We start from the raw sequence: 26,236 nt of genomic DNA on the forward strand, positions 1-26,236 counted from the left end.
TTCAATTTGAAAATGCAGTGCATTGAATTAGAGCAGTCATGAGTTAAATAAATCCAGATTTCACACTCTCCATTGAAGATCCATTTCTGGACTTCCAAACTTTGTGATTTGTGCTGAAGAACAGAAATGGTACAAATTGATTCATAAAATCTAATTAAAGATTATATACGCTGTCATATATCATCTTTGATATATGTTAACTTAAGTATACTATTGGAACAATACATAGTAGTCTAACTCTGCTCTAGGTCTTAATTGAAATAAGAAAAGACACTAGGCCCTCCATGGAATGAGTTTGACTGCTGGATAGCCTCAAAACTAATTAAAACTATACTTTTGATATTATGGATGGTCAGTCCTTGCATCCATATCTCTGTCTATGTATTTGAAAGTGGTTACATTTCTCCAGGCCAATCCCTCAGCTTTTTACCAATACACAGGTGGATGTAACCTCTTTGTTATTCGTTAAATGAAGGATTCTAGCTTTAATTAATGACACATTTTACCACATGGCTCACTCATTATACTTGGATAGTACTGTATATGCTGTAGTAGTAGTTCCACAACTCGGACAGACGAGGGCGATATATTCCACTGGTGGTTCTTCATTCCTCTCATTCTTTGGCCAGTGAGACGGTTTGCATGCCCTACCTTGTTCTAATACAGCATTACAACTTAGCTTTCTTTACTGATGCTAAGGACATTCCTGGAAAGTAGAATTTTGAATAAAATATAATTGAGGATAATACATTTTATAGCAAGATTATCTACAGAACAGGGCTATAGTAGTTTAACTCTAGAATAGCACAAGTGCAACACTTTTTTAGTGTTATAATAGTTACAAATAGTCAGCAGCATTAAAGCTTTTTACATAGAACAATTAAATATTTCAAATATGTGACAAGACCTATGCGAGAAATAGGCGAATATTCGTAAAATAATGAAGTTGAGATAGTTCTGCTCTTGATTTGGCACTCAACATCTGCAACCAAATTATTGAATTTAGATCAAGTAGATAAACTCAAGCAGTGTAGTTTGAGTTATTATGTCTAGCCTCTTGGCTATTGTCATTGTGCCAAAGGAGTTGGATTTTAGCATATCATTAATGATAAATGATTTAATGTTTTATAACAGAAAGGCTTACAGTAAGCCTAACTCTAATGATGCGCACTATGCAGCGCATCCTCTGTTCGAAAACCATTTAAGTAGGGATAACGCTGTTTAAATGCCTTTTGGTGCTGCTGAAGCACCCTCTGAACACCATGTCCTACTAAATCAGAGTGTTTAATCTCCCGTAATTACAAAGATTTGCTGTGGTTAATAAAATTAATCTGCTTCGATTAGACCCCCTACCTCTGCTTCTCTTGTCTCTATTGCCCCTCACTGTGAAGGATAAATTCACGGACATTTAAATAGTGGTACCTTCACAACTGTGATCCATTCTGATCTAGTGTACACAAGATACAGTTGAGCACTGCATAGATTGTTAAAATATACTGTTTTTTACTCTAACCAATCTATTTGGTCTAACAAATTAGATTTTTCTAAACTTATTCAAGGCATTTGGCATCACATTGAGTTTGAGTCACCAAACAATTAGAGTACGTTGGGAGGATCCCTTTTAATTGTCCTAACTTGATCTTGTGACCAGAGACTTAACTTACTTAGCCCAAAGGACATTGAAGAGAGGCATCCTACCTGATGGAGAACACAGCAGTGTCCTAGACCAGCATCTTGAAATTAAGAAACAAAAACACCTGTGAAAGAATCTGAGGATTGCCTTTTGTGGTGGTTATAGATCATCTACATCAAAAGTATTAGTAACTGCCTTAAAAGTCTAAGAAGAACCATGGAGGACAGAAGCAGCTGCAACAATGACCGGGAGCGCTTGGGAATACGCTTCACCATAGACTACCTGCTGTACAACAAGGACAGTAAGTGTATGAGAGAAGAGCAAAATATTCCTGCAGTGGAGCAGACCCATCATAGCCTACTGGAGGGCCAGAGTCCAGAAATCCTCTCAGTGAGGAAAATTATCAAACCTGGGAGCCCTGAGAAGGGGCCAGAGGGAGAAGAGGGGTCAGAGGAGGAGAATGAAGAGGAGGAGGAGATCAAAGGGGGGAAAGATGAAGAGGAAACCACTATAGACAGCCCACAGGACAAGCCTTCCCAGTCCTACATCTCCCTTATATCCATGGCCATACTTGCTTCAGAGGAGAAGAAGCTGTTGCTGTGTGACATCTACCAGTGGATCATGGATAGCTACCCCTACTTCAAGAGCAAGGTATGTCCAAGTGATTCATTTCAGGGTTCATTTCAAGTTGAGAATTTGTCTGAATTAGGGTTGGGGCCAGTTTCATTTCATTTCAGGAGATACAGTACATTCCTATTCAATAATTTAAAAGAGTTCCATTTATTTAGAAAGCAGATTTCTTAAATGATTGAAATGCAATTTCAATTAATTTAATATATGGACTGAATTGAATTGACATTGCCAACCCTGTATAGCCAATAGCCAATTACTGATATTCCTATCAATTTAACTGAATAACAGTAGACCTTTGCAAAGTTCTTTGGTCAAGCAATGACTAGTGTGTGGAAAGTTTCCAAAACTTAAAGTACTATTATGGGACATTACGCACTTCCTCCACTCTAGTCATAAGGCAGCATCTGAAAATAAAGAGCTTGAAAAAAGTTGATCTATAATTTTAAATGTTCACTATATTCCTATTGTAAGCTGTAGAAATACAGTGGTCTGACTCAGTAATGAGTATAATTGCTGCATGCAGGACCCTGGCTCGGCTGATGCTGTTGTTGCATGGAAGGTCTAACTGAGTCATCTCAAGGCTATAGGTAAACCTGTTGATAGCCGCAACAGGCTAAAAACTAAAACTAGGTCTTTAACAGGTGTAACAGCAAGTTTACCTCATGATTGGGGGAGTTTGACAAAGTGAACATGATGGTTTCGTCTGGCAGCCAACTGAAACGTCATTGACCAAAGGTCACCATGGACCCTTCACATGAACTTGGCACCAATGAAATGAAAGCAAGAGCAAATTGCCATATTCTCGGTACAGTGTATCAATGTATATACTGGGGATTCAGCTGTGAGGGAAAACAATTATTAGTTTCTAATAAATTAAGATACTTTCTGTTCCAGGGCCACATACAACACTTCATTCACTACTCAACTTTATACTTCATGTCTCATATGTGAACTTTATTGTTGTCCTACAGGATAAGAACTGGAGGAACAGCGTCAGACACAACCTGTCCCTGAACGAGTGCTTTGTGAAGGCTGGTCGGAGTGACAATGGTAAAGGCCATTTTTGGGCCATCCACCCTACTAACTTCCAGGACTTCTCCAATGGGAACTACCATCGCCGCCGGGCTCGCCGCAGGATCCGCCGAGTAACAGGACAGCTCCCCTACGCCCTGCACACACCCTATTACCCCCTCCATAGGCCCAGGGGGGTGTGGTGCTGGTGCTGTCCCCCAGCCCACCCTCTCTCCGCAGCCCACCCTCTGTCCTACGTCTCAGCCAGGATCTATTGGAGCTGGGCCAGCCTGCAGACCAGACAACACCCATCCACGCTCCGGTTCAATAGCACCACATAGAATTGGATGCATGTTGGATGTTGGTCTTTTCTTTATATGACAGGTGGCTGAGAGAGATGTATTGAGTATGATTGTGAAATCTGTGGCTGGCTGGCACAAATAAGAGTACCAAAGCACCAAAGTACGATATTGCACAATTTTTGTTGGAAATGCAATACACCAGATTTGTACTGTGATAGTATACATGTATATTGTATTTGATGAATTCTGTATATGAAGAAAATGAATTGTAAATATACCAATGAAGATATTGCAATATTTTATATATCTTGCACAATTTCAAATAAATAAACAAAAAACTCAACCAGCAAAGTGTCATTGATTTCTGTCAGATGAGAAAAGGCTTAAACTGAATGATAACTTTTTGAACTAGTAAATAAATAACTTTAAAGTAACAAATCTGTACAGAATAATGGACCATACAGATGACTGTTCTGAGAAGACATATGGTACTCCGGGTAGTACAGTTCATCAACTGAGCATGTGCATGTGTGTGTGCGTGCATGCGTGTGTGCGAGTGAATACCTTTATGTGTCTGTGTGTCTTTTTGTGTGCCTGTGTATTCACGTGTGTGGTTGTATGTGGTTGTGTGTTCCTAATTGTGTCTGTGTGTGGTTGTGTGTAGATACAGGGTGTTAAAAGTGAGCCCACTCCGGCAGCCCGGCGCGGTTTAGATGCTAATTAGTCAGAGCTGACAGGTTACCAAATCTTGTGCCGTAAGAGAGACTAAAGCAGGCTTCCCAAAGCTGACTCCGGGGATAAGCACCTGGATAATCCCAGAGATCCCAAGGAGTTTCGAAAAAAATAGGAAGCTTATCACACAGTGTAATCTGTAACCGCTCCTGTGGTGAAGAGACACTGCGGGAGGTGAGGGAAGGGGGAGGGAGGTGAGGAAAGGAGGGAGGGAGGGAGATGAGAGGGGGAGGGGGAGGGGGAGTGGATGTCATGGAGAGGGCAAGGTGCAGGTGGAGGAGTAGACATGGATAGGCCAAGAGGACAAGGTCATTGTCAAAGTCATCACAGGCAACAACAAGTAGAAGGTATACAGGTCCAATCAAACCCAACAGTCAATCAAACCCAACAGTCAATCAAACTCAACTGGAAATGTGAAAGAGTTATGATACAGTATACAATAATAATGATCTTTAAACAGATCTGAAAATGGATAGGGAACTGGCACCATATTTCTTTCCCAAAGGGCAAAACGTGTTAAAATATGCAGCAGCATGGTCAGAAAAACATATCTGGAGAATACAACAAGATTAAAAAGAAAAGTCAATCATCAGCTATCAGTTATTCCATTAATAGGAAATTCCTATGTGATTTCCAAAGGTTGACATTTAAATTCACAATACTTGAGTTGTTTTTTTTAATGAATTATGCTGCTTGTTTATTGCAATTCACATGAGTTTTTTTTCTTCAGATAAAGCAATACATCTGACATGTAGATTAGATTACATTGTAGAAAGAAAATAGAATGAATCTATTAATGGGAAAGGGCTAAAATACAAGAGACAAACATCTCAATACCCAATTTCCATCTATGTTCATTAGAGCAATGACAAATCCATCTAATTAATTTTTGTTGACCAAATCTCTAATTAGATCACTAATTTGTTTAATTCCCATGAATTGCACTCTGCATTAAATCCTCATCAATTTGTGAGCTTTAGGGCTTTAATTCTGTTGCATATGTTTGCCGCATGCTGGCAGGAAACAAGGCTTTGAACAGGTTGCATCCACCACACACACATGCACACACACGCACAGGCACACGCACACGCACCCCACACACACACACACACACGCACACGCACACGCACACGCACACGCACACACACACACACACACACACACACACACACACAGTTAACTATTTGGTGGTTGTGAGGTGTAAGGTTGAAGTTCACAGTAAAATTATCTATGAACAATGGGAAAACTATCAGACAATGTAGAGCCCCTTGAATGACTTTAACGTGATACAACACATATTGTCAAGTTGTTCAACTTTTAGTAATGATGTCTAATCCAAAATAGCACAATTGAAGGTTTAAAATTTTTTGGGGAATAGTCAAGCAATGTGCTATATTCTTTCGGCCTCTGACATTGTAGGTGTGCCATGCATTTTAGGAATATGTGAGTTGTCCATCGTCAAGAAACCTGATATCTCAATATTCCAAATTAATTCTCCATTCAATGTATGGTGGTCAGAAGTTAAAAGTGTTTACAGTAAGATGACTGACACGGTCAGTGTGTGGTACACTTTAGCCCCAGCCTGTAGAGCCATTGCAGAGGGAGGTTGTCAGGTTGGGTGCTTTAATTTCTTAATCTAATAGGATAGGCTGAAGGGTTCAGGGGATTACTGTCCACGACTTGTGCCTGATTAACAGATCTGAGAGTGAGGTAAGAAGATGTGTCCTGCTGTGATGAAAACTTATGGCCATGTTCTAGTACATTAGTACATTACAGTATTCCAAAGCTAGTTTGATAGCTCTGTTGTAGTATCTCTTGGATTGATTATGGCTCAACACAAGACACAATATTGACAAATGTTGACCAAACATTGGCTGATGTCTGATTCCACAGAGCATCTGTAAAACAGAAGAAAATTACATAAAGCTGGGGGTTTTATGTGAATGACATTTGATAAGACAAGAAGCACAACTGCACCACCAACACTTGACATATAAAAAATATTATTTCAATAAACATGTCAAATGTGTTAGATTATTTGAATTAGTCAATCCTTAAATCACCCAAATTTAGCCAATGGTTCACTTAGTTCAATGACCTAGGATGTACAACTAGGTTAACTAAATTCATAACGGAATATGTCTGTGTATTTTTTGTTATTCTCTATCAAGACAGGGTGTGAAAAATGTGTTTCTGAAATCTACTTGTTTTCTCATTTATTGTGTCAAAACTGGACATGGAATAACAGAAAACAAACGACATCAAAATATATTCAATTATTTTTCATACCTGGACGTACACGCCCCTCATGGAATATTCACAGGGATTACAGCCTAGGTTGGCAGCTGAAAGAAAGGATTAGACTGTGTGAGTGTGACAGAAAGATAAAAATACTTATGCTAGCAAAGTTACATAACTAATTATGATGTTAGCATGCCAACAGAACAAACTCAAAAACAATTGAACAAAGTTGGCTTGCACTAGCTTGCACTAGCTGGCTACAGAATAGCTAGCAGGCTGGCTAGTTAGCTCTACTTGGTTACTGGCTATAGTCATGCTAGCTAGTAGTAGCTAACGGAAGTAAATTAGTCCCCTTTATTTAACTAGGCAAGTCTACTTCCGGCAGAAAGGTAGCTCGATCTTCTGTTGGCTGATGGTGTTTGTTGACTAAGTAATAATGAACTGCAATTACTGTAAATAGTTACCTATCTGGCACTTTGCATAGATAACTTTGATAATGCTTATGTATACAATAATCTCCTTACTAAACTATAGTCAGTGCTGATGCGTGTGTGTTCTTGTGTGTGCGTGTGTGTGTGTGTCTGTGTGTGTGAGAGTCCTGAATGTCCCCGTAGGAGAAAAGTACAATATGGCATCTCAGCTGATCATCATGAACTTTAGTTACATCAAGTAATACAGTAAGTTAAAATAAGCCTTTTATTGGCATTGGTATACTTCACCAACATCCCTTCCTACTCACTGAAAGGCAGACCAAGGCTATATTCAGTACAAAACACGACTATTGTTATGACAATTGGCCTACTTCTCTGAATGTACACTGTGTAAAAAAACATTAAGGACACCTACTCTTTCCATGACATAGACTGGCCAGGTGAATCCAGGTGAAAGCTATGATCCCTTATTGATGTCACTTGTTAAATCCACTTCAATCGGTGTTGATAAAGGGGTTAAAGAAGGATTATTTTTAATCCTTGAGACAATTGAGGCATGGATTGTGTATGTGTGCCATTCAGAGGGGGAATGGGCAAAACCACATTTCTAAGTGCCTTTAAACAGGGTATGGTAGTAGGTTCTAGGCACACTGGTTTGTGTCACGGCTACACCTCGCTATCAGCAGAGCCTTGTCTGGCAGCAAAACAAAACAATTAATTCAGCCTTGTTTACTGCCTTTTTAAAAAAACTTAGCTGATATGGCTGACTTGCTTAAACAAATCTGGTTTCTACTGACAATTGAGATGTACAAACTATGGTGTTGAGCGATGAGCGGATACGATGGTGTTGATACGATGAGCAGATAAGAGGTATTCCGTCATTTTGATTAAGACATTAATGAGTGAGCGACGACGGACGTAGTCAATATAACTATGTGTTTAGCACTTTTGAAATGTACAGCGACAGAATGCAGAACATGGGCTGCTCTTACAGTATTTTCCCTGTACACCAAGTCAGAACCGTAAGATAAATAAAGGGGGCATATAAGCAGACATTGAAACCTCTTACAATATTAGATGATGACATTTCTCAAAAACAGGTTATAGGCTACATGTGCACCACCACTGAGTCAGAACAGTAATGTTAGGCAAAATTAAGAGGTGAAAATATACCAAATTATTAGGGTGAGGCACATGGGCTACTAACAGCGTACTGCACAACATACATTTAGTATTACTTTCTTAGCTATAGTATACATATCTACATTTTTGGACTCAACTTGGCTTATGATGTGCTCACTTAAACATGAAGGTGGCACGGCGGTCTTTTGTGGGACAATTTTGTCATCAAACGTTGTAATCAAATTCTGGCATTCTCTGGATTTCTGGTGGGAACTCCATTGAATAGCAGGCTACTGGTTGCTTTGCAATTCTTGCAGTTAGGCACTGATTTCTTCCAAACAACTCATTGTTGAATTTGCGATTTCCAACTTGTTGTGTAATCTTTATGTCCAATGGCAGTTTTATCTATAATTTCTCTTCATTATTTCTCTTCATATGACACGGATTAAAAAGGTTTGCCAGTAGATTGTTGACTTGATTCATGATGATGACTGCTAGCTGAGACTTTGAAAGTAAGATGTTGACATGATCAGTCCAATCAAAGCTACTGTACATATAACGTGATTTGATGTCATTTTATCTGTCGTCAATGACTTTGAGCCTTCTTGGAAGGGCACTTGTAATATATTGAGCCAATCACGGCAGAATGCTCCTATTTTTTGCTGGCTAGCCCCAGCACCACAGAAAACACTGAGCTAGGCTAAAACACCTGCATTTTGGAGCTGCCTCACTCAAGAAAACAAAAAAGAGACCATGTGTTTTTGCAGCTTTACTAACTCAATGATATTTATATATATTTTTTACATTTTATGTAAACTGATATGTGACACATATTAATGCCAAAATAACATGCATAACAGGCAAGCCCCAAAAATATATAATTTGTCCATTAAAATAACATCAAATTGATCTGAAATACAGTGTAGACATTGTTAATGTTGTAAATGACTACTGTAGCTGGAAACGGAAAGAAAAACGAGTTTTTCTTTCAAAAACAAGGACATTTCTAAGTGACCCAAAACATTCGAATGGTAGTGTATATTTTATTTATGTTTTCGTTTTTTTGGTGTTTTTTGTGCTGCTAAAGATATGGCGCTCAAAACAGCCCCACCTGCCCTGAATGATGGGTTGCCACTGCTTCCATGTATGAACCAAATGAAAAACGGAGAGACAGAAAATATATACATTTTGTTGTTATTTGTTTTTTGTTATTCCATGTCAAATCATGACACAATAAATCAGAACATATTTTTTATTATTGGTTATCAGAAACGAGAAACGAGACATTTTCAGTTTATCCACTCTTAGTTATGACTCGGGAAATCAAAATGAGGAAAGGTACACGGACCCATGGCAGATAGACTTGCATGAACTTGAAGTTTTGAAGAAGGTCGAAACAAGGTATTGTAAAGCATATGAATAGATAATATTTCGCATTATGCTGCACCTGAACCGTTATCTCCGTCGTGTACAGTTGTGTCACAGGAACAATAGCCTCAGCTGCCTGAGCATCAAAGGCCCCATAATAGTCAATCGATTATCATGAATGCGAGGCGCTATTCTACACATTACTGTTAACAATCATTTGCCTCCCAATGCACCGTTGCCATCTTTGAAGCAATGTTTTATTGCCTTTCTTTTCATCTGCATCTGTCATCCCTGAGGTACACTGTTTGATCTCTCCCCACAACCCCCTCTCTGTCCCCGGGGTCGCGTTGACCTGTTGATTGGCAGCTGGGCTCAGACATATGGTAGGACGAGGCATCGACCGGCGCTCCCGGGAGACGGAGGCAGACGGAGTGATTTTCTTTTGCAGGGGGAGCGGTGATGAGAGCGGAGAGGAGAAAGGACCAGCGGTGCCGCGCTGCGTAAAGAGCGATATGGCATATAACCACTAGATGGCGCAAGATGTCAATAAATCCTCGACATTGTTTTGACCATTTGAAACAAATATTTCAGTTGGGCTCCAATTCGTCACACTTTATGGAAATTCTACACATGCAATATGTAGACTTGCATGTCACTTTCTGGGTACAAAATACAAGCAACAGATTAAGATAGGAAAGCAATACTTCACAGAACAAGACACTAATTTTAAAAAATTGTCAGACGAGAATCTCAAGAGATCAGCTCTTTCTCTCCTGGTGAGTTTCAGATTTCTCATTATATTGGAAATATCATATTAACCTGATCATTATAATGTTCCCTTACTAGATGCCTTATGGTACCTTTCCTAAGATGTGGATGTCGATTAAGGCAACCCCCCTGCACCTCATCCAGGAGTACAACTGACTAGGTATCCCCCTTTCCCTCTCCTTTTACTGTAGGGCTAAGCAATACCACCGTATGCTAGTCCAATGTGTACTAATAGGGGAAGCTGAAATCTCTAAAAGCAAGAACGATGTGATACAGCTTCTGGTCAGGGGGAGATGGTAGATGTTAGAGTCCAGTGCCCTTTCCCTTTCTCCCTCCCTGGGGACCACGGTTTCTATGGGGATGGTTCTCGCCCAGCCAGCAGTGAACCCTGCTGACCCTTAACCTTTAGGCCATGGCCAGGGTCAAGAGGTCAGTGGTGGCCAGAGGGCTATGAGAGCACTTCCATGATTGGCACTCTGATGCTCACTCTATTTTTTAATTTAACTAGGCAAGTCAGTTAAGAACAAATTCTTATTTACAATGACAGCCTACAGGAAAACTGCCTTGTTCAGCAGCGGAACAACAGATTTTTACCTTGTGAGCTCTGGGATTCGATCCAGCAACCTTTCAGTTACTGGCCCCACGCTTTAACCGCTAGGCTACCTGCCACCTCACTGCCCCCTCATCTGCAGTCCTCACCTTTCTCCCAGATTTCACCTCCCATTTGCATTTATATTGGAAACATTAGTGCATAACATTCCATATTTTAGCATTTTTGTTTTTGTAGGTATTCTACACTTAAGGCAACATATGTGCGCTCAATAGTCTACACATTGCATTTGATTCTATACATCCTCATACATATATTGCCCATATACACACGGATGGACATTCTATGTATTTTATGAGTTATCGGTAGGCTACGAGTAATGCACAATATTCAGCTTTAACCCCTGTATGACGAAATTACGTTTATGACAGCAATAATGATCATCGGTATTCCCCACAGCCCCATGTAACCCACTGTAGGCTATGTGTTGATGTTTATAGGCCAAAGTGTGAGTGTATGGAAGGGGGAGGGGAAATGCACCACTGGCCTACTCGCAGGGAATAATTGCAGAATCGTGGGTCATGTGACCCTAGCCTTCCGCTCCCAAATAATTTATCCCCTGGCTGATAGCTCGTCAATATCAATTTATTAATTTAACAGCTCTGGACTGATAATAGGGACTGCACATGGTTAGTGTCCTGAAGCAGGGAATAAGGACACATTTTACAGTGAGGCTAGAGGATGGAGGGAGGTTAGAGGTGTCAGGAGAAAGATAGCCGAGGGAGAGAGAGACTGGGTCTGTGGAGTGATCAATGATTACGTAGAGGGAGTGATGGAGTTTGTGGTGTAAAAGGGGGATATCATTGTTCATGACACAAGGCTGTTGATGAGAACATGTGAACATTTATTAAGACCTAATTTGATGACATTCAATGACCCTAACATGTCTGGAAGGTTCAAGTTAAACTATGCTACCTAAAGACATCCTCTTTATGTAAAACATAATAATATTAATACTTCCCAAAAAACAACATCAATTTGAACCCTGACCCTCTTGACCTTTATGCCCTCACTTTGAATCCTAATGAAAAAGGGTAATAAATATACATCCTGCATAGTTCATATACAATCTCCTAGCTAGCACCCCCTCACCCTGCAAACCTGTCCCAAGCTATTACATACCATCCCTGAAGGAGGCTAAAGGGAATTTTAAGAACCCACTGCTCTGGGACTTTTTACCTTCTTCCACTGACCCTCTTCTGATTCCACCCCCTGACCCCACTTACACAGGCCAGTGACAGTACTGACACCCCTCTCTCACTTCCGTTGGTCAGCTGTACAGGAGAAGAACTTATTTGAATAAACAAATTTGCATTGTTTCTGGGGTCTTAAAAATGTATGCTACTTTTCGCTCCATCACTGACCCGTCAATCCATCTTTTTGTCATCCATCCATCTATCTATCCATTCATATCAATCCATTTGCACAATGAATGAAAAATAAGAGTGAAGGTGACAGGCATGCAGCGAATGGTCATGGGAGCTGAAAGTCATTATACTTATATACATTTTCATCTTCTATAATCCATATTTTTACAGAACAAATCATTTTCCATTTTATTTTTCTTTGATAAATTGTTCTTCTTCTTCATTGTAATATCCCAGGGGGTTCTGATACGTACAGTTCATACCATGCACATGCTTTACTGTTCTGAACACTGTCTTTATGCTAACAACCCCTGTAGTGGACTCAGCCTTTGGAGAGGGCTGTATGCTGTACGGCGGTGGCAAGTGTCAATGGAGAGGCCGTGTCGGTGTGAGAGATGATAGACTGGGGTTAAGAGGTGTCAACACACAGCGAGAGAGCTTGAGGACTCTTCAACTGAGCTGCCTGACACTCTCCAGGCCTCTCCTTTGATTAACTGCACTAAAGACAGCCAATCATACACACACACACACACACACACACACACACACACACACACACACACACACACACACACACACACACACACACACACACACACACACACACACACACACACACACACACACACACACACACACACACACACACACTGATCATATGACACAAACTCAGAGCCTCTCTCTCTCTTTCACTTCACACACTCACAATCCCCTCCTGAGGGAGGGGCGAACACATCACACTGCAGTGGGTAGCCTGTGTGTGTGGCTGACATACAGGAGGTGAGGATGTGTTCACAGAGGCTCTGTGATAGGTCCTCAAAGACCACAATGGATTTCTCACACATCCAATGTGAGGTATATGTCTGGTGGAGTGTGAAATACAATACTGTGGGGCTTTGCTCCTGTCAGACTGTGTCGAGCAACATACAAAGTATCATACAAGACACACTCTCATTCCTTCTCTTTTCCGCGGACACACATACTGAAGAAAATAATACACTTTAAAGAGCTTAAAAATCATTTTACTTATTTAAGTTTTTGTTGGTTATAATTTAAAATAAGCAAGGCTGTTAACCCCAAATTTGTACCAAATCAATAATTTGGTCAATAAATGTGCCTAATTTGTGTGAACCTGGGCCCTCTTATATTTCCCTTAATTAACGCTCCCTTTGAACATCTGTCATGTCATTTGGGGTGTATTGCTTTCTTTTCAGGTTGCTTCCAACCACCCCTTATTTGTTCCTGTCATGACCGCTGACCTCAGACACGTGTGGTGGACTCTGCTCTGAGCGGATATTAGGCCGTCAAACCTTATTCCCCCCCTAGGTCTCCCTAAACAGCCGGAGAGGTCCCCTCTCCCTCCCCACCTCACCCACTGCTCCTGCAGCTGTCCACTTTAAAACATACATTGGACGGAAATAGAGATACGAAATATAAACAAAAACATTCCTGAAGTCTAGATATTGCATATGTCAATAACTAGATCAAGAGAATGCTAATGTACAAAGATAGGCATATGACTCACAGCAGTAGCACTGAAGGTACTTCAATGAATCTCAATAGCCAGAGATGAAAGCTGGCTAGAAATGAAATCAACACAAGGGCCTGAATGACGGGTATCAATTCATCACTCCCCTCTTCGCGTGAGCTGTGAGGTAGAAAATATGGAGATAAAGAGTGGTAGAGATGGAGTGGTAGATGAAGGAGGTAAGGGTCATAGAGAATGGTCCCTTTATGCTTTTCTTGGCCTCCCCTCTCAAATGTTATTTTATTAGCCCTGTCAGATTGGAATTTGCCCAACTGTAAACAGATAGAATGGGCTTAATTAAGAATTTTTGAACGGGGATACAGTCAAGTCCGGAAACATTAGAGAGATGCAACCGGGTGTCGTAAAGATTGATTGAGACAAAGAGGATGGAAGGACAGGGAGAAACAGTTGGTGGAGGAAGGGGGGTCAGGAGTGGTATATGATACAATGGAGGTATATTCTTCTGTTGCTCCGGGCAGGGCTCCGAAATGGGTTTGGAAAGATAGGGAGAAACGATTTTTAATGCATTAACAGCCTGCTTGTGTAGGGCAATAACAAGGACAAGATCCGCGCTAAAATGTTTGACATCCTGCACAGAGATCAATGGATCCCGGCTCTGCGCATTAACAGAGCACACACACCTAGGACCATGTATCCGCCTGGGCTACCGGCTTAGATAACACACACACCTAGGACCATGTATCCGCCTGGGCTACCGGTCTAGATAACACACACCTAAAACCATGTATCCGCCTGGGCTACCGGCCTAGATAACACACACACCTAGGACCATGTATCCGCCTGGGCTACCGGCCTAGATAACACACACCTAAAATCATGTATCTGCCTCGGCTACTGGCCTAGATAACACACACACCTAGGACCATGTATCCGCCTGGGCTACCGGCCTAGATAACACACACCTAGGACCATGTATCCGCCTGGGCTACCGGCCTAGATAACACACACACCTAGGACCATGTATCTGCCTCGGCTACTGGCCTAGATAACACACACACGCAACCCAACCATGAGAGGACAGAGAAACAAGTGGGTGCACAGGTGTATTGTATGCAAACTTGAGGATGAAATGGAAAAACAAGACTAGCCAAATCCATATCCACATGTAAAATGATATGTAGGCTGCTGAAATTACAATAGAGAATGGAGCTGGAAACCCATCAGTCTGAACCTGCACTGTATAAATAGGCAACAAAAAGAATAAGAGCCCATCTGTTGTTCCCTCTGGACCTTAAGTTTTCATTCAATACATTATTTACAGCTATATTTGTACTGAGGTATGGGGCCTTTCTCTCTCAGGGATACTTACTTATAGACCAGGGCTCTAACCACTTACAGTTGAAGACGGAAGTTAACATACACCTGAGCCAAATACATTTAAACTCAGTTTTTCACAATTCCTGACTTTTAATCCTCGTAAAAATTCCCTGTTTTAGGTAAATTAGGATCACCACTTTATTTTAATAATGTGAAATGTCAGAATAATAGTAAAGATAATGATTTATTTCAGCTTATATTTCTTTTATCACATTCCCAGTGGGTCAGAAGTTTACATACACTCAATTAGTATTTGGTAGCATTGCCTTTAAATAGTTTAACTTGGGACAAACGTTTCGGGTAGCTTTCCACAAGCTTCCCATAATAAGTTTGGTGAATTTTGGCCCATTCCTCCTGACAGAGCTGGTGTAACTGAGTCAGGTTTGTAGGTCTCTTTGCTGACACATGCTTTTTCTGTTCTGCCCTCATATTTCCTATAGGATTGAGGTCAGGGCTTGGTGATGGCCACTCCAATACCTTGACTTTGCTGTTTGAAGCCATTTTGCCACAACTTCGGAAGTATGCTTGGGGTCATTTTCCATTTGGAAGACCCATTTGCGACCAAGCTTCAACTTCCTGACTGATGTCTTGAGATGTTGCTTCAATATATCCACATAATTTTCCTTCCTCAATATGCCATCTATTTTGTGAAGTGCACCAGTCCCTCCTGCAGCAAAGCACCTCCACAACATGATGCTGCCACCCCCGTGCTTCACGGTTGGGATGGTGTTCTTCGGCTTTTAGGCCTCCCCCTTTTTCCTCCAAACATAATGATGGTCATTATGGCCAGACAGTTCTATTTTTGTTTCATCAGACCAGAGGACGTTTCTCCAAAAAGTACAATATTTTTCCCCATGTGCAGTTGCAAACCGTAGTCTGGCTTTTTTTATGGCGGTTTTGGAGCAGTGGCTTCTTCCTTGCTAAGCGTCCTTTTGAGGTTATGTCGACATAGGACTCGTTTTACTGTGGATATAGATACTTTTGTACCGGTTTCCTCCAGCATCTTCACAAGTTCCTTTGCTGTTGTTCTGGGATTGATCTGCACTTTTCACACCAAAGTATGTTCATCTCTAGGAGACAGAACGCATCTCCTTCCTGAGCGGTATGACGGCTGTGTGGTCCCATGGTGTTTATACTTGCGAACTATTGTTTGTAAAGATGAACGTGGTACCTTCAGGCATTTGGAAATTGCTCCCAAGGATGAACCAGACTTGAGGAGGTCTACATTTTTTTTTCTAGGGTCTTGGCTGATTTCTTATGATTTTCCCATGATGTCAAGCAAAGAGGCACTGAGTTTGAAGGCCAATGCATCCACAGGTACACCTCCAATTGACTCAAATGATGTCAATTAGCCTATCAGAAGCTTCTAAAGCCATGACATCATTTTCTGGAATTTTCCAAACCATTTAAAGGCACAGTCAACTTAGTGTATATAAACTTCTGACCCACTGGAATTGTGATAAAGTAAGTTATAAGTGAAATAATCTGTCTGCTAACAATTGTTGAAAAAATGACTTGTGTCATGCACAAAGGAGATGTCCTAACCGACTTGCCAAAACTATAGTTTGTTAACAAGACATTTGTGGAGTGGTTGAAAAATGAGTTTTAATGACTCCAACCTAAGTGTATGTAAACTTCAGACTTCAACTGTACCAGTGCCTTACCAATGGCTCCTGTGGACCTGGGTTACTCACTGGTCCTGTCCACCACAGCTAGTATAGCTACTGAAACTGAGGAGGTAGCCTATATGCCCCCACAACGTTATCCATATGTATGGTAAAAATATGCTATTTTTTCCACACAAAATAAATTTACCATTAGTGCCCCCTTTATAAAATGTTGATGTGTGATGCCTCCTCTATCCGCTCCTCCAGTGTTGGTTTGTATGGGTATAGCACCTCAATCAGAGCCTGTTCTGTGTGTGTGTAAATATTACCCAAGTACTGTGTGTCTCTGTGTCTCCTGGGGTTCCAGACACTCTTGCACCCTGGATAGAACAAAGTACAAATCACTAAACTGTATGTGCTTGCAGTGCTTTAAAACACTGCTGGATAGCTCTGAAAGCCTTTAAAACAGAGATCCCCACACACAAGCTGCTGTGGCCTTAAAAGCCTCCATCGCTTTGTAGTAGATTCAGCTCAGATTCAAGAGACAACTTCTGGGAAGCCCAGTCTGTCCGATGACTGTTCAGAAAGAGCGCATACTGGAAAGAGACGCTTTGGCTCCTCCATTCTCCCTTCACTTCAAACAGGCTCTATGTCATCTCTAAAATAAAGCATTTTAAAAATTCAACTTGCAGCCAACCCCCACCCCAACTCGCTCCTATTCTCACTCTCAATTCCCCTGACTACGGCCAGCTGCGATCAATATACTATTGATCAGCTCTCTCCATTTCCATTACACACAAGTGCCAAAAGAGCCAACCATTCACTGATCTAAAACATATTCAGTGAGCACTTGCCATGTATGGCCTGTCAAATGTTCTTTCATATCTTGAAATACATGTAGACAGTAGGCTATACTAGTACCTATACATGTAATCACTCCCTGTGCTGTAGACCAGTACAACAAAAAAACGTAACCGACAAAGTGGGGTTATTATTGTGCTGTAATGCACAGCAAACGTATGTTGCAACTGGGTTAAGTCCAGTAATACAGAAGGTGAGAGCTTAAACAGACATAGACTGATCCTTTCCTTATTTTCCTGCTAGTTCATTTCTCTCCCCCTTCACTCTCCCTCTCTCTTTCTCCTCTCCCTATCCATAGACAATGCTACAGGCAAAATCAATACTTTCCAGAAAGAAAAAGGCATATTTTTAGCCCGTTATTATATGAGCTGTAAGACGAAAGCATGTTTGTGGGAAAGGCAGAAACAGCAAAGTGACTGATAAGAGAGACTAGGAGAGACAAGAAGAGAGAGACAAAAGAAGGAGAAGAAGAGTGCTAGTGGATGGAAATTATAGTCTAATGGAGATTAATCAAATGGAGGGGATAAGAGGAGGCGACTGGGAGAAAATGGCCGGTGCCCCAACCAGACCAGAAAATTGGCTGCATGGGAGGAGGAGCGTATGGGCTGACTGAGAGAAGAAAGGAAGGAACAGTGACTAATGTGATACTTGATATGATATTGTGATAGGTTTACAGTGACCAAGTGATACTTGATGTGATTTTGTGATAGGTTTACAGTGACTCTAAAGAGGGTATACCGTGTGTTTTGTGATATCAATTGACTCAACAAACACATTTATTCCTATTAGATTGATGTGAATACTGTATCAACTAGTCATTTTTCTCCAACCATAGATGCCTTCTTATACAGTAGTTATACAGTTTTGCCAGGATTACACAGGGCACTCTGTAGCTCTGTGGATTTAGCACTAATTCTATTCAATCCAACTCAGGAACAATTCTCCTGCCAATGGCTTTCTGATTGGCTCTCCCCTGGCCATAGTAGGGCTAACCTCCATTCTGCTGTCTGTCAGTCTCCCTCCCACTTGCCTCCCCATTGGCCACGGAGCCTCTGTTGATCAAACAATAAGCCCTCCAATTGGACAGAGGAGCTCAAGGGGAAGGCAGGAATTGATTTATTTGTGGTATTAGGGGATCAATTAATCCCCATTGTGTGTGCCAGCACAGATAGTCGGTGGTGTCTTATTTGGTAGGGCTTGTTTTCTGCTCAGCCAAGATAAGAGTCTCCAATCACTTCCTTCTATGAACATCATCAAATCAAATCAAATGGAATGGTGGGATGACGGCATGCAGCAGGTCCTCCCCAGGGCAGCTTGGGTAGTCACAATAAGGAAATCCCATCAATCACAAATTCTTCCTCAGAGAACAAATGCCTCTCATTCCCAGGCTGAAATGTCAGTGACTGGATGATGGAAATTAATCTCACTGTACTGTACATATAAACCCTGAATATTTATTTTGTATTATGCGCAGATCAGAATCACATATGACAAATAATGATTATCAGGAGATATTAGTGTTTGATGGGTAAATTGCATATTTTTTAGTAACATGCAGAAATCTGAAATCTCTCTCTTACATGACTGAAACTCATTATGATCTTGGTATGAAATCCACCTCACTCTCTCACCTCACTCTCTCTCTCTTACTCTCTCGTTCTCTCTTGCACAGACACACAAACAGCACCACAATCATTGCCAACACACACAGAGAAACAGAGTGGGTGGGGGGGAGTAAGTAAAATGTGGATGAGAACAAAGAGAAAGCCAGTAAAGGAGGAATGGGGTTCAGTGATGTGTTGACATCCTGGAGAGGAGGGTGAAAAGGATGGGGAAGGAGTTGCTGGAAGGGAGTGAGTGCTAATTCCTGCTTTTCAGTTTAAATAAAGATTGGAGCTGGATAAAAGCCATTAAGGGAGAAATCAGACAGGGTATGCTAGGTAGGACAAGAGCTGACTGCAGGGAGGTGAGTGGAGGGATCGATACTCAGTCGATGCGCTCAACACCTAGCTCTGCACACACACACACACACTGGGGGAGATGTGCTACTGCTGCGTGATGTGTGTGTGTGTGTGTGTGTGTGTGTGTGTGTGTGTGTGTGTGTGTGTGCGTGTGTGTGTGTGTGTGTGTGTGTGTGTGTGTGTGTGTGTGTGTGTGTGTGTGTGTGTGTGTGTGTGTGTGTGTGTGTGTGTGTGTGTGTGTGTGTGTGTGTGTGTGTGTGTGTGTGTGTGTGTGTGATAGAGAGTGAAAGTATAAAATATAAAATGTAAAATTATAAACTCTCTTGAATTGGTTAACATTCCACATGGGGAGGGTGAACAGATTATAATGTGTAGTGATCAAGATATTTAAGTGGAATATATTTGGGACAGAAATTGAGAGTTCTAGAGATGGATATATTTGCAAAGGCAAGATACCGTTAACAAAGATATATGTTTCATAAGATCATCTCTAACCCCTCTCCACTACTCTGCATTCTGCCTTTCCCTCCTCCCCTCCTCTCACCATCTCCCCCTCGACCCTCTCCTCTTTCTCTGGGTCACTCTCTCTTTGCTCTCCCTCTCCCGCTGTAGAATTGATCGACTATGCCTTCTCAATCCATCTCTCCCTCTGTCGCTTAGCAACCAGTGCACTATCAGTGTGTGGAGGTTGGGTATTTTAGAATGGGTGGGGGGGTTGGAGGGGGAGGGGAGCAACAGCTTATTGTACATTGGTGAGCATGTTGATATTGATGAATATTGGGATAGCCTTTCTAATTTCCTGATTTCATGGAATAACCTTATTTCAAAATACTTTATTTTAGAGGTCTTTCTATGATGCCATGTACATTTACACAACTGACATAACAATACCAAATGTCTACTGTACATTACAGGGGAACATTAAAGGCACAATCAGTGACAACTTGTGTGATGTGACTGTGAACCAACAACCAAAATCCTTGAACTATGTCCAGCTTATGGTTGCAAAAGTCAGATAATTGTCCCAAAATTCGAGGAATCCTGATTGGAGGATTCCTGGATTTCCTGCTTATTCCAGAAATCTTCCAAACAGAGTTCCTGGAAAACCTGGGAACTTTGGAAAAGTTACTGGAATTTTGTCCAGCTCTAACATAAAAGTCTTAAACAGTTTCTATCTTACTTAAGCTTATATCCAGCAAATATTTAGGATGTGGTAAATAGGAGTGTATAAGAGTGTGAAAAGCTGTGTGGTACAAATGTAGGATCTTAATTTGAGCCAGTTTGCTACAGCAGGAAAATAATTCTGCAGCAACAGGAAATGTGAATTATTATGTGGATTATAATTTATGATAAGCAGCCGTCTGCGGTCCTTACTACTACTTAGTGTTGGTTCCAGGTGCATAGGAGTCAAAATAAGAATATTGAAAGCTAAGAATTAACAGACATTTTTGTAGGGGTTGATACATTTTTCATTAGAGCAAATCAAGTCTGAAATTTCTATGGGTAAAATCCAAACTTTGGAAGCCTTTTAAAACTCAAATACACAACAAGTTGCATTTCCTTCTGCGCAGGAAAATTCTCAGCAACAAAAATTCTACATCTGTATGAAGGGGACTGGAATAGAGAAAATATTCTATGAGAATTAATCTCAGGATGTGCACACTATCAGCTGACTGACTGAGATTTTTACAATTATTTTTTTAACTTTTATTTATCTAGGCAAGTCAGACAAAAACAAAATCATATTTACAATGACAGCCTACACCAGCCAAACCCGGACGATGCTGGGCCAATTGTGTGCCGCCCTATGGGATTCCCAATCACGGCCGGTTGTGATACAGCCTAGAATCGAACGAGGGTGTCTGTAGTGATGCCTCTAGCACTGAGATACAGTGCCTTAGATCGCTGCACCACTCGGGAGCCCAAAAAATATAAACTACTCTAATTGTTAGCAAACTAATGTCTCAATCCTCACTATCCACTTGTGAGATATAACCCTCTAATGTCATCATACACAACAACATTATGCTAGAATGTGTCCATTTTACAATTGTTATAAACTGATGCAGCATCCAATTCATTTCCTTGTAAGCTTAATAGTGACATCATTTTGATACAAAACCACCTGAAAGAGTTAAATACTGAATAGGGATTTACCAAAAAGCTACATTTTGCACCCACAAAAAGAGGCCAATTTGGGAGTTATGCAGTAATCTGGAGTTGTAGTTTCAACCTGGAATATAGGATGATGTCTTCCTGCACGCAGTTCATAAAACCCATAACCTAACCCTTTGTAAAGAATGGAACATCTGATCACACAATCCCAATAACTCAGACACCGTATCGCCTATCATGTGCAGTGATTTGAAAACAGGACTGTTGTCTTTTCTTTATTTTGACTATTTTCTACATGGTAGAATAATAGTGAAGACATCAAAACTATGAAATAACACATATGGAATCATGTAGTAACCAAAAATATGTTAAACAAATCAAAAGATATGTTATATTTGAGATTCTTCGAAGTAGCCACCCTTTGCCTTGATGGCAGCTTTGCACACGCTTGGAATTCTCTCAACCAGCTTCACCTGGAATGCTTTTCAAATCAAATCAAAGTTAATTTGTCACGTGCGCCGAATACAACAGGTGTAGACCTTACAGTGGAATGCTTACTTACAGGCTCTAACCAATAGTGCAAAAAAGGTATTAGGTGAACAACAGGTAAGTAAAGAAATTAAACAACAGTAAAAAGACAGGCTATATGTAGTAGCGAGGCCATAAAAGTAGCGAGGCTACATACAGACACCGGTTAGTCAGGCTGATTGAGGTAGTATGTACATGTAGATATAGTTAAAGGGACTATGCATATATGATGAACAGAGGGTAGCAGTAGCGTAAAAGAGGGGTTGGCGGGTGGTGGGTGGTGGGACCCAATGCAGATAGCCCGGTTAGCCAATGTGCCGGAGCAATGGTTGGTCGGCCCAATTGAGGTAGAATGTACATGAGTGTATAGTTAAAGTGACTATGCATATATGATAAACAGAGAGTAGCAGCAGCATAAAAAGAGGGGTTGGGGGGGCACACAATGCAAATAGTCTGCGTAGCCATTTGATTACCTGTTCAGGAGGTAAGGATGCTCTCAATGTTCTAGCTGTAGAACCTTTTGAGGATCTCAGGACCCATGCTAAATCTTTTTAGTTTCGTGCCCTCTTCTAGTTTGTTGTTGATGTGGACACCAAGGAACATGAAGCTCTCAACCTGCTCCATTACAGCCCCATCGATGAGAATGGGGGCGTGCTCGGTGTTACTTTTCCTGTAGTCCACAATCATCTACTTAGTCTTGGTTACGTTGAGGGATAGGTTGTTATTCTGGCACCACCCGGCCAGGTCTCTGACCACCTCGTCGTTGTCGGTGATCAGGCCTACCACTGTTGTGTCGTCTGCAAACTTAATGATGGTGTTCGAGTCGTGCCTGGCCATGCAGTCGTGGGTGACCAGGGAGTACAGGAGGGGACTGAGCACGCAACCCTGGGGAGCTCCAGTGTTGAGGATCAGCGTGGTAGATGTGTTGCTACCTACCCTCACCACCAGTCGTGAAGGAGTTCCCACATATGCTGAGCACTTGTTGGCTGCTTTTCCTTCACTCTGCGGTCCAACTCATCCCAAGCCATCTCAATTGGGTTAAGGTTGGGTTAAGGTTGGGTGATTGTGGAGGCCAGGTCCACTGACTCAGCAATCCATCACTTGCCTTCTTGGTCAAATAGCCCTTACACAGCCTGGAAGTGTGTTGTTTCATTGTCCTGTTGAAAAACAAATGATAGTCCCACTAAGCGCAAACCAGATGGGATGGCATATTGCTGTATAAGGTTTTGGTAGACATGCTGGTTAAGTGTGCCTTGAATTCTAAATAAATCACTGACAGTGTCAACCGTAAAGCACCCCTACACCATTATACCTCCTCCTCCATGCTTCACGGTGGGAACCACACACGCGGAGATCATCATGCTTCTCACAAAGACACAGCAATTGGAACCAAAAATCTCAGATTTGGAATCATCAGACCTAAGGGCTGATTTCCATCGGTCTAATGTCCATCTAATGTCCATCCTGTTTCTTGGCCCAATCAAGTATCTTCTTCTTATTGCAATTTGACCATGAAGGCCTGATTCACGCAGTCTCCTCTGAACAGTTGATGTTGAGATGTGTCTGTTACTTGAACTCTGTAGCATTTATTTGGGCTGCAATTTCTGAGGCTGGTAACTCTAATGAATTTATCCTCTGCGGTAGAGGTAACTCTGGATCTTCCTTTCCTGTGGCGGTTCTCACGAGAGCCAGTTTCATCATAGCTCTTGATGAATATTGCGACTGCAAATTATTATTATTTACATTTTTTTTTAAATGTTAATTGAATATCTGAAACATACAATGTACTTGCAGTGAAGCCGCTCAACAACTACATCATACCAGTCATCCAACAGTCTCCCATTCAGAGCGACACACAGAAGCATCCAGGGTCAATGCCCTGCTCAAGGGCACTTTGACAGATCTCCATCTAAGACAAAAAAATGTGAACACGAACCCTCAAATATCCTCCCCACAGTCCCCTAATAGCTGACCCTCAACCATTCGAGACCTCCCCAAGAAGAACAGCAATGCCAACTGTATATGTTTGTGTGCCTGTCTGGCACTATTACATGTATGTATTCTTGTATGTGTTTATTTGAATGAGAGTGATTGTTTATGCATGCGTACAAACACCTGCACGGCATCAGCCTCAGGCAAACCGGCATTAGTTGTAAAAACACTGCCCCTCAGTGTCATTCAAACATACTTTATTTTGACCCTTTTTTTGTACTTTTATCGTTGACCATCATTCTATCTCCCGCATTGCAACTCCACTCCCACATGTCTCCAATTCCACATCCCTACCCTCAGCTTCCCTCAGCCCCTCCCATCTACAGTGGGGCAAAAAAGTACAGTGCCTTGCGAAAGTATTCGGCCCCCTTGAACTTTGCGACCTTTTGCCACATTTCAGGCTTCAAACATAAAGATATAAAACTGTATTTTTTTGTGAAGAATCAACAACAAGTGGGACACAATCATGAAGTGGAACGACATTTATTGGATATTTCAAACTTTTTTAACAAATCAAAAACTGAAAAATTGGGCGTGCAAAATTATTCAGCCCCCTTAAGTTAATACTTTGTAGCGCCACCTTTTGCTGCGATTACAGCTGTAAGTCGCTTGGGGTATATCTCTATCAGTTTTGCACATCGAGAGACTGACATTTTTTCACATTCCTCCTTGCAAAACAGCTCGAGCTCAGTGAGGTTGGATGGAGAGCATTTGTGAACAGCAGTTTTCAGTTCTTTCCACAGATTCTCGATTGGATTCAGGTCTGGACTTTGACTTGGCCATTCTAACACCTGGATATGTTTATTTTTGAACCATTCCATTGTAGATTTTGCTTTATGTTTTGGATCATTGTCTTGTTGGAAGACAAATCTCCGTCCCAGTCTCAGGTCCTGTATTTGGCTCCATCCATCTTCCCATCAATTTTAACCATCTTCCCTGTCCCTGCTGAAGAAAAGCAGGCCCAAACCATGATGCTGCCACCACCATGTTTGACAGTGGGGATGGTGTGTTCAGCTGTGTTGCTTTTACGCCAAACATAACGTTTTGCATTGTTGCCAAAAAGTTCAATTTTGGTTTCATCTGACCAGAGCACCTTCTTCCACATGTTTGGTGTGTCTCCCAGGTGGCTTGTGGCAAACTTTAAACGACACTTTTTATGGATATCTTTAAGAAATGGCTTTCTTCTTGCCACTCTTCCATAAAGGCCAGATTTGTGCAATATACGACTGATTGTTGTCCTATGGACAGAGTCTCCCACCTCAGCTGTAGATCTCTGCAGTTCATCCAGAGTGATCATGGGCCTCTTGGCTGAATCTCTGATCAGTCTTCTCCTTGTATGAGCTGAAAGTTTAGAGGGACGGCCAGGTCTTGGTAGATTTGCAGTGGTCTGATACTCCTTCCATTTCAATATTATCGCTTGCACAGTGCTCCTTGGGATGTTTAAAGCTTGGGAAATCTTTTTGTATCCAAATCCGGCTTTAAACTTCTTCACAACAGTATCTCGGACCTGCCTGGTGTGTTCCTTGTTCTTCATGATGCTCTCTGCGCTTTTGACGGACCTCTGAGACTATCACAGTGCAGGTGCATTTATACGGAGACTTGATTACACACAGGTGGATTGTATTTATCATCATTAGTCATTTAGGTCAACATTGGATCATTCAGAGATCCTCACTGAACTTCTGGAGAGAGTTTGCTGCACTGAAAGTAAAGGGGCTGAATAATTTTGCACGCCCAATTTTTCAGTTTTTGATTTGTTAAAAAAGTTTGAAATATCCAATAAATGTTGTTCCACTTCATGATTGTGTCCCACTTGTTGTTGATTCTTCACAAAAAAATACAGTTTTATATCTTTATGTTTGAAGCCTGAAATGTGGCAAAAGGTCGCAAAGTTCAAGGGGGCCGAATACTTTCGCAAGGCACTGTATTTAGTCAGCCACCAATTGTGCAAGTTTTCCCACTTAAAAAGATGAGTGAGGCCTGTAATTTTCATCATAGGTACACTTCAACTATGACAAAATGAGAGAAAAAAAATCCAGAAAATCACATTGTAGGATTTTTAATGAATATATTTGCAAATTATGGTGG

At 41.4% G+C, this 26,236-nt stretch overlaps 1 protein-coding gene across 1 annotated transcript; it reads left to right on the forward strand.

Moving 5' to 3' along the window:
* The first annotated feature begins 1,660 nt into the window (after nucleotides 1-1,660).
* On the forward strand, nucleotides 1,661-3,734 carry LOC139407601 (forkhead box protein D4-like). The gene is made up of 2 exons (XM_071151427.1): nucleotides 1,661-2,284; nucleotides 3,238-3,734. Exons 1-2 carry the CDS (start codon nucleotides 1,850-1,852, stop codon nucleotides 3,616-3,618), a joined length of 816 nt encoding a protein of 271 aa, XP_071007528.1. The 5' UTR covers nucleotides 1,661-1,849; the 3' UTR covers nucleotides 3,619-3,734.
* The last annotated feature ends 22,502 nt before the right edge of the window (nucleotides 3,735-26,236 follow it).

This window comes from Oncorhynchus clarkii, chromosome 4, assembly GCF_045791955.1.
Source record: "Oncorhynchus clarkii lewisi isolate Uvic-CL-2024 chromosome 4, UVic_Ocla_1.0, whole genome shotgun sequence".
NCBI classification, from domain to species: Eukaryota; Metazoa; Chordata; class Actinopteri; order Salmoniformes; family Salmonidae; genus Oncorhynchus; species Oncorhynchus clarkii.